The sequence below is a fragment of the Electrona antarctica genome (assembly GCF_951216825.1).
Source record: "Electrona antarctica genome assembly, chromosome: 8".
Classification (NCBI taxonomy): Eukaryota; Metazoa; Chordata; class Actinopteri; order Myctophiformes; family Myctophidae; genus Electrona; species Electrona antarctica.
This window is the reverse complement of record NC_136789.1, coordinates 49,628,786-49,638,216: the sequence shown is the minus strand read 5'-3', so window position 1 is coordinate 49,638,216 and position 9,431 is coordinate 49,628,786. Positions and strand designations below refer to the sequence as shown.

The 9,431-nt window shown below is 41.4% G+C and overlaps 2 protein-coding genes and 1 long non-coding RNA gene across 3 annotated transcripts; all 3 read right to left on the bottom strand.

The window, feature by feature from the left end:
- Positions 1-987: 987 nt before the first annotated feature.
- Positions 988-4,074, bottom strand: LOC306927652 (uncharacterized protein). Its single transcript, XM_079507455.1, has 8 exons — positions 3,793-4,074; positions 3,493-3,702; positions 3,286-3,377; positions 3,051-3,155; positions 2,204-2,403; positions 1,844-2,008; positions 1,466-1,710; positions 988-1,364 (listed from the first exon to the last, which is right to left on the bottom strand). The coding sequence occupies exons 1-7, from the start codon at positions 4,037-4,039 to the stop codon at positions 1,674-1,676; spliced, it is 1,056 nt and encodes a 351-aa protein (XP_079363581.1). The 5' UTR covers positions 4,040-4,074; the 3' UTR covers positions 988-1,364; positions 1,466-1,673.
- Positions 4,075-4,763: 689 nt separating this feature from the next.
- LOC306928237 (ADP/ATP translocase 1-like) lies at positions 4,764-6,026 on the bottom strand. The gene has a single exon (XM_079508203.1). It carries the CDS (start codon positions 5,921-5,923, stop codon positions 5,033-5,035), a length of 891 nt encoding a protein of 296 aa, XP_079364329.1. The 5' UTR covers positions 5,924-6,026; the 3' UTR covers positions 4,764-5,032.
- A 324-nt stretch (positions 6,027-6,350) lies between these two features.
- LOC306928246 lies at positions 6,351-8,846 on the bottom strand. Its single transcript, XR_013790660.1, has 3 exons — positions 8,792-8,846; positions 8,617-8,695; positions 6,351-8,073 (listed from the first exon to the last, which is right to left on the bottom strand). It is a non-coding gene; the product is annotated as an uncharacterized lncRNA (long non-coding RNA).
- Positions 8,847-9,431: the final 585 nt, after the last annotated feature.

Genomic DNA, 9,431 nt, shown 5'->3' with positions numbered 1-9,431 from the left:
CAAAAATCACTTTGAGAATTATTCAGCCCTTTGGTACAATGACCCCAGATTTGGGGTCCTGGCTCACAGACTAATTGTTCCAGATCTTATTTTTGCACTAATTCCTGTTCAAAATGTTTACAATTGTACCAAAAAACTTGACACCTTCCAGATAGTCAATATTTTCTTTTCCTAGAATTTCATGTTTACAGGTGTGCTGTAAGGGCACTGTCACACCACATGTTCATTCTGATTATGAGGGCGGATTTTCATATTTGCAGAATTATGTAAAAAAATATTTATAAGAGATAACACTCCATTCCAATTGAAATGCATTGGCAGAATCCACCCTTAGTTAGAATAAAAGTGCAGTGACCGTGACATAACCTATAAAGGATAGGTTATGTTTTTGCAGTTTAAAAAAACACCAAGTCTTCTGATTTGTTACCTGCAATATTCCGAAATGAATACTCTTAAAAGTATTTATAAGTAAAGTAGTTACTGTATAATAAAAAAAGGAAATCAGGAGGAAAACAAATCGTTCAAGATCTTATTTTTGCACTAATTCCTGTTCAAAATGTTTACAATTGTACCAAAAAACGTGACACCTTCTAGATAGTCAATATTTTATTTTCCTAGAATTTCATGTTTACAGGTGTGCTGTAGCCTGTAAGGGCACTCACACCACACATTCATAATGATGAGGGTGGATTTTCCAATTTGCAGAATTATGTAAAGAAATATTTATACGAGAAAACACTGCCAATTGAAATGCATTGGCAGAATCCACCCTCATAGTTAGAATAAAAGTGTGGTGACCGTGCCATAACCTCTTTTTTTTTTAACCTAATAAGTCTTCTGATTTGTTTGTACAGTATGTACCTGCAATATTCCGAAAAGTGTGGAATACATACTCTCAATAAGACAAAGAAAGATGAACAGTAACAATTTTATCTCAATGTGATTTAGTCACAGCATATTGATGAGACAGTCTGGTAAAATGACAAATGCTAGGTGCTGAAGTAACAATGTAATGGCATTTTTGAGACGTTAGAGAAACAATGACATTGACAATCACTATGGTACAGTATGTACATTACGTTGAACAGTAGCAACATTCAGTAGCAGCAGATATGTACATGAGATTTAGGCATGTAGTATAGGTAGCAATAGCATGTCTTGTAGACAGATGCCAGGTCTTTTTAGACCCATACACCTATATTAGACACAGTACAACGATGATAGGCCCTGTTCAGTTTGATAGTAGCCTGGTAGATGTTCCATACGTGGTGGTCTTGCCGTTGATGGTATTGTTGTCTCTTCCTGGGCCCGGTGGTCAAACTGATTTTTCCATTAAAACGGCTGGTGTACCTTCATTCGTTGCCCTACAAAAGGAATTGCATTCATTAGCATGTTGACAGTACATAGCACAATTTGGACATTTTGTACAGAGTGTTACCGATATGTCACATTTGATATGAAGTACCTGTCCTCTCCTTTGCTGTGTCGCGACTAGTTCGTCAACAGATGGCGGTGGAATGGGGGGGTAAAAGTCCCAGCCGTCTGGGGTCCTCCGGCCTGTGTATTCTTCCACGAGGTAGTCCTTTTTTAGACTCCAGACGAACACGAACAATGGCTTTTTGAAGTTCAGGGATGTAGGCATAGTTCTTCTTGGTCTTATATGCATAGGCACTTCAATGTTGAGACTTCTTGTTCCACAACATGCCATGGCTAATAATGTTTTAGAATGTTTAGTGTCATCAAGCTGTCAAGTGTAATCACACAGCACTAATATTCATGACATATTTTTACATTATATTTACATAATGTTGCATCTAAAGAAATAAATAGAGGGTTTATTTACATATTTTTGCCCGCCTTGGTTACAATTGGGGGTCTCGCATTGTGGTGGTTATAGTCGAGGGCTGCCAACAACGTCCTTGCACCATAGGCCGGTGGGTCAATGGAGAATCGCTTGCTGGCATACATAAGCATATGTGAATGAAAGGACTCTAGGTCAGCGGTTGTCCTGTGGTGGCAGAAAAAAACATCTTCAGTAAATGCAATTACATTATTTGAGACAGCAAATAGACACAGACATATAGATAATAATAATACATTTTATTGCACTTTACATTCCACAGAATCTCAGTGTGCAAAGATATAAGTTTATCAAATCATGACTGGTTAGCTGAAAATACCACGTACAATAAAACCAACTAACCTGAAATTGAGGTACTTTGGCACATTTTTTATCCAACGAAGATTGAGTATGGCTTCTTGCAGTGCCTGGTGGACTGGTGAACCGGCAACCATCCATGGCTTCTCTGGAATGTGATCCTCCGGTATGGGTTTGTGTATGCAAGCCCCAAAACGCCATTCATGCCTTCCTGTGACATGGTAAAGTAAGCCACGCCAGAGACCCTGAAAGCACACACAATTACAAATACGTATTAGGCATTGTGTGTATATTGTATTTGCAGCAAGACAACAAAGTAATGGACTTATGTGAAAATAGTTCAGAACACTGACTAGCTGTGCGCTGCCAGTGGTCAGTAGATGGCAGTACAGATAGTGTGAGCATGCGCAGACACTAGACTAGACAGACAGTCATGACAGTCTTGGTTGAGTTGAATGGACTCCTATAGGCGCCTGGTTGAAGCCAAACTGTACAACAGGGGCGGCTGTGGCTCAGGAGGTAGAGCAGGTCGTCCAATGATCCATGGGTCGGCGGTTCGAATCCCGGTTCCTCCTGTCTACATGTCGAAGTGTCCTTGGGCAAGACACTGAACCCCAAATTGCTCCCGATGTGCTGGTTGGTACCTTGCATGGCTTCCGCCGCCATCGGTCTATGAATCTATGTAAAGCGCCTTGGATAAAGGCGCTATATAAATGCACCATTTACCATTTAATCAACCCTAAATCAGCAGCACTCTACTATTATAGGCTGTCATAACATGCTTTGTACTTGAGCACTATGTTCTAGTGGTTGAACTCTGAAAAAAGCAGCCTCAAGGTAATGGACTTACTTCAAAAGCTGGATTAAGATACATTAAAAAAGAAAAACATACCATGAACTCTTCGTAGTTGCTGGCGTTATTGCAGCATATCCAAAACCAGGCAATGACATCTTTTGTCCATTTCAGTAGCTCTGAGTGGTTCTTGACCTTTCCAGCCTGTGTACATAACAAAACAAATGTATGGACGTGTGATACTAACTCATCATGAAATTTAACAAATAAAGGAAAGCCATGAAACAAATAGACTAAATTGGCAGGAGAGTTCAAGACAAAGTTCAAGACATACCGCATGTAGGCGTTTTGACAAGCTCTTTGCTGCATGCCACATGTCAAGTGTATGCTTCACTCCAGAGTCCTTATATTGACCACGTTCTGGATCTAAGACATTTTCAGAAACAGATATTATAGTCAAATTATTTTGAAGTATGATTTATAACGATAAGGTGTCATTGTTTGTTCTAAAATTATGTATAATAATATTAGATTTGCATACCCATTAGTGCAGCGATCTGCACATGGCCATCAGTGCAGAACTCTTTTAGAGAAACCTGTGGTAACAGAGCGTCCATAGTTCTGATGAAGCCTTCTTTCTCCATAGCCACCGAGTTCCGTTTAGTCTCACGTTTGTCAATCGTAACAATGTTTATGATGTCACGTGAGTCATTCTCGATTGCTGTGTATGTACAGTACTGTGCACAATGCCCTGCAACAACAGAATTGTGGTAGAATATTATTTATTTTTGTTAAAAAATCTACAACTAATACAGTACACACGTTGCTAGACAAAAAATACCTGGTGAGTCCATCCTTCCATCACCCAGTGCCACCACGTCTTTTTCTTGAAGACCGGCAAGTATGGTTTGCCTGTGCTCCTCCCAGAAGGACCGTATTGTATCAACACAGTACCACTCCTGCATGCGGTAGAACGTTGTCTCGTCCACAGTCTGCATGTTCATGTACCTGAACAGGTGTGCAATCTTCAGGTAATTGTTGCCAGACAGTAGAATATTTATGGCCAACATGAAATCACCAGCCTGCATTCCGAATTTAAATTGAGGTTGTGAATTCCACTTCCACAGCAGGTGTCCATTGGAGCATCTCTACAGTGAACACAAGGGAATGGGGAGGGGAGTGAATAGATTATCAAAAAGTTTCACAAATAGCTGTCAAACACAAACCAAACTATAAATATTGCAGCATTAAGTCCTTCCAAATGTACAAGGTATGTTACAGTTACACTTCACGACATGAACAGTGGACATACAAAATGATTTACATGACTTTCTTCAGCTCGTCATACAAGACAAGCACAAAGGCACCGCCCATGCCTCTGAGCACATTGGACCAGGCTCCCTTGAAGAAAGCCTTGCTACCTTCATCACGGGCAATCTTCCTCCAGCAGTCCATGGTGCCACTGTACATGATGTCCGCTCCTTTGCGTCCAGACTTCACAAGGGAATGGGGAGGGGAGTGAATAGATTATCAAAAAGTTTCCCAATTAGCTGTCTAACACAAACCAAAAAACATTATTCTGGAAATATGGGAAATGGCAAAGGAAAAAATAGCCTTACCCATTCTAAGACGTATGCTGTACCCCTTTTCTTGATTTGGCAATCGAATGGTGGTGAAGCATCGCAGGCCACATTAATTTCTGCATCTCCCCAAGTGCAAGTGGTGAGGGGAAATGACAGGTAAGTTACAAGCTGCTTCAAACTGGTCTCATATGCGATTGCTGCACTCTGGCCGACAATGTCATCTTCGCCGTTTTCTTTTTTTTTTTTTAGGTTAATTGCTTTTATTAACTTTTTCCGACAATGTTCCTGTGTTCAGGGAATGACATTCTGGTGAGGGGCAATGACAAAATACTAAACAGAACATGGGCCAAGAAACAAATTCTAAATGGATTCCCCTGGTACAACTAGTAATAAAATACTAGCTGGTCCCTATAAATATTGCAGCATTAAGTCCTTCCAAATGTACAAGGTATGTTACAGTTACACTTCACGACATGAACAGTGGACATACAAAACGATTTACATGACTTTCTTCAGCTCGTCATACAAGACAAGCACAAAGGCACCGCCCATGCCTCTGAGCACATTGGACCAGGCTCCCTTGAAGAAAGCCTTGCTACCTTCATCACGGGCAATCTTCCTCCAGCAGTCCATGGTGCCACTGTACATGATGTCCGCTCCTTTGCGTCCAGACTGCATCATCATACGACGGCGGACGGTATCGAAGGGGTAGGAAACAAAACCGGCGCAGGCAGTCACAGTCTGAGCGATTGCCCAGCTGACAACAATGTGTGTATTCTTGGGATCTGGCAGCATACCCTTGGCTGTGTCATAAACGCCAAAGTAGGCAGCTCTGTAGATGATGATGCCCTGCACAGACACACTGAAGCCCTGGTACAAGCCCCTGAGGCCGTCTGTCTTGAAGATCGACGCCAAGCAGTTTCCGAGGCCACTGAATTCACGCTGCCCGGCCTTGCCGACGTCAGCGGCGAGGCGCGTTCTGGCGAAGTCAAGGGGGTAGACGAAGCAGAGGGAGGTGGCACCTGCGGCACCGCCGGAGGCCAGGTTGCCGGCGAAGTACCTCCAGAACTGGTTCTTGTCCACGCCGTCGAGGAAGAGCTTCTTGTACTTATCCTTGAACGCAAAGTTGAGAGCCTGGGTGGGGAAGTATCTGATGACGTTGGCCAGGTTCCCTCTCCAGAAGGCCATGAAGCCCTGTTCCTTGGGGATACGATACATGCAGTCCATGATGCCCTTGTACTGTTGGGCAGCCGAGATCTGTTTGCTGGCATGTTGTACCTGGAGAAGGAGCTTCACTCTCTCAATGGGAGCAACAGCTGTCTTGGAGATGGCAGCGGATATGCCACCAGCCAAGAAGTCCTTGGCGAAAGAAATGGCCGTTTCGTTCATTTTCTCAGATGTTGTCAAATGTCCTCCCCGTTCAGACAGCCGCAGGACTCTCAGGACAGGACCGGTAGGGTATGCCGACAGAGGTGAAGTGGACAATGAAAGTAGAAATTAGGTCAAATGTCCTCCAAATATGACTTAATTTGTGGCAACACAAACATTTAAGGGAACATTTACGTCATATGTATAGATGAGTAAATCGGCTAACCAGTCACATAAATTAAATTGTTCAGTTTCTGAAGTGTCTATCTGGCGCTTTTGCGCATGTATTAGTAATATTTGTCTGGCAAATGGAGACAGTACAATGAGTGCATTGAGCAAATCAGCGATCGCCCACATGCCACATATCGAACATGGATTATTTTCGCGGACTATACGCATATTTTTCACGTGCACACGTGACGCGCTCGTTGTAGCTTGGCCTTAAATCAACTGAAATTAAATAGGCCTATATTTAGTTATCCCATGAACCATTTAAATTCAGGCTGGGTAATTTCAAGCCTGCAAACACATGTTTTCTCATGTGCCAATAAGCCCATAACAATTTAATTGAAATTGAATTGTGTACCATTTACTTTATTGGGCTGCATAAATATGAATATTAGTTAGGCCTAGTTACCTTTAACTTTAACTAAAACCAAAAGTTTGCGTTTAGGCCTAAAAACAGCGGTCACATAATGACCTATACTTATGAGCCTATACTTCAGAACCACGTGCACAGTGGTGGGAAAAAAGTATGTATTTTACTCCAGTAAAAATACTTCAGGAAATACAGGCAAGTCTGGAAATCATTTTACTTAAGTGAACAAACGCAACAAATGTACAATGTCTCATTTCACAAGTTTTGAAAAGTATAGCAATATTTTTCCCATGAAGGGGCCAAATGAGAAATATTATGGTGGGCCTGTAACCCTACTCAATTCTGCGCATATATGAAGTTGTGGATGCAGTACTGAACAGCATCGCAGTACTGGTCCAGGGTCCTTCTCCTTCTGCGGTACTGACGCTTGAGCCTCTAAAGCATATATGTCAAACTCAAGGCCCGGGGGCCAAATCAGGCCCGTGAATGAATTATCTTTGGCCCGCGGGATGATATTTAATTAGTATTAGAACTGGCCCTCTGGTATATTGCACGGACCACCATAATACTACAAGTCCGACAATTCACTGCGAGTGCATTGGCACATATCACATACTATGAAAGCAGTGCTTGGTGAGGATCATAGAAGTAGAACAGGAAACTGAGCTTAATAATAATGCATTTTCAGTTTTAAATGCATTTACTATTGTTTGCCTGGGACGTCCTCATGACCGCGGTGCCCGTGTGTTGAAACACAGTCCGGCCCTCGACTTGTACCAATTTCTTTATTTTGGCCCACTGTGTATATGAGTTTGACATCCCTGCTCTAAAGCCTGTTGGAGAAAATCATTAGACAATATTAATATTATGAATTATTTAATAATTATAGTAGGCCTAGTATTAATGCGAGGTCAACACATTTTAGCCTTAAAGAAACTCTCAAACCTCTCCTCCAGCTGGGGTGGTGGAGACCCATGATCTGCGATGGCACACATGGTCTACACCAGTGTAACCCTAATTACCATAGAGAACAGGTAGGAGTGATCAACAGCGTGTTTGTCAATACCTGGACTAGCATCAGAAGCACTCTTAAGTTTTTAAGAGCCAGTGCAATGCACATCAATAATGACACAGACAACAATGAATTGAATTTGTTATATGGCCACTTGTTATTGTTGCCAATTAAGGACATAGGAAATTTACAACAACTACAGTATCATGAAAAATAATAAACAAAAATAAAAGCCGGCAAAATATGAAACCCTAGTGTTCCCAAAGTTTGTGTTTAGTTTGTTCGTTGGGGCCCTTTAATCTGTATCAGACAGTGTTCTGATTGGCCCTACCACACGATCAGTGAGGGAGGGGAAGACACCATCAGAATCCAGACTCGGATCTGTAGCTCGCCACCCAGCATGCACTGGGATTCTTATCTGGGGAATCGTTGATGTTGGATCGTTGGGTTTGGAAGGTTTTGGAATGGGAAGGGATGCGCTGTCCTCTTCTCCACCGTTCCACGTGACACTCCAGGGGATGAGGAGGGGAATCTGAATCACCCAATCTATAAAAACCTGACCTAGTAGATCAGACAAGATCCAATGGCATGCGTTATTCACACACACTGTGTAAACCATGTTTTTAAATTCCCATTAATTAGCATAAATTTATACTTTTTAACTTGCATTAATGAATTAACTTAATCATGTTCTCATTCCTTGTAATCATGTATTTCAAATACATTGAAAACATTCAAAATGTTCAAAGCGCTTGTTTTCTTTTACAGCTTCAATTATTCAATGAACCGTTTCCTTTCTTCACAAAAATAAAAATACATGAAATGCTTCCTTAATCATCATAAATGAAATGAGGTTGTGCAAAGGTATGTATGGCTCAAACGTGCTTAATATCTCTCCCTGGCTAGCAACAGGTGAGAGATGCACTAAAAATGTACCTTCAATTACTAGAACACAAAATACTCATACACAGAAATTATATACTCCTTCAGTAAAGAACAAAATAAAACCAGATTGTTTCAAAACAGAACATGTACACAAAATTAATCATTGGCACCTTGTGGCTAAACTCCATCTAAGATAACCATCCACATTGTCTCACTCACCGCTGATCAATGAATGATCTGGCTCAGACTGCAATCACCTGGCTGGTCGGTGATTGGCAACATTCGGTCAAATACTGCTCTACAAAGTTAAAATGACACAATATACAGATCAGGAGCTGTCCAACAACATTACGAATGTGGAATGTTGGTTTGGAAGATTATTCTGTAATCTTACCAAGCAGATGGCAAAGGATTCTCTCTCTGTGTTTGTTCACTACAGCATAGCACCATGTGTTGCATTGACAGGAAGTAGCATCACTGGTAGGCTGGACATAAACTCTTACAGGCTCACTGATTGGCCAACTAGGGTGGCAGTCACAGAGCCAGGTAATTTTAACCTTGTGCTGAAATAGGCTAGACACCCTGGTTTGTATGTTTGCAACTTTTTCCCTTTCATGTATATAGCTTGTTTTTCATTTTAAACAGACTTGCAGAGCAACATTTTAGATAGAATTGTATAACTTAAATGCGTGTTATTTCAAAGCATTTTAGATTGTTTCTAACACTTTTAAATCAACTGAAAATTAACTTATTTATTCATCCCATTAATTATTTTAAATACAGGCTGATGATTTCAAGCCTGGGTTACACCAGCCTCTGTTCATCCTTGAGACGGCGGATGAACACCCAGATGGAAGGGTGGTGCCTGTCCATCCGGTTATTCCATCTGTGATGGAAACCTAAAATAACAGATTTAGGCCCTCATTTATCAACCGTGCGTACGCCAAAATATGGGTGTACGCCGAAATTACCGCAATTTTCGGCATTTACGATTTGCGCCAACGTTTGAATTTGAACTTGAGCCAAGACAAAAA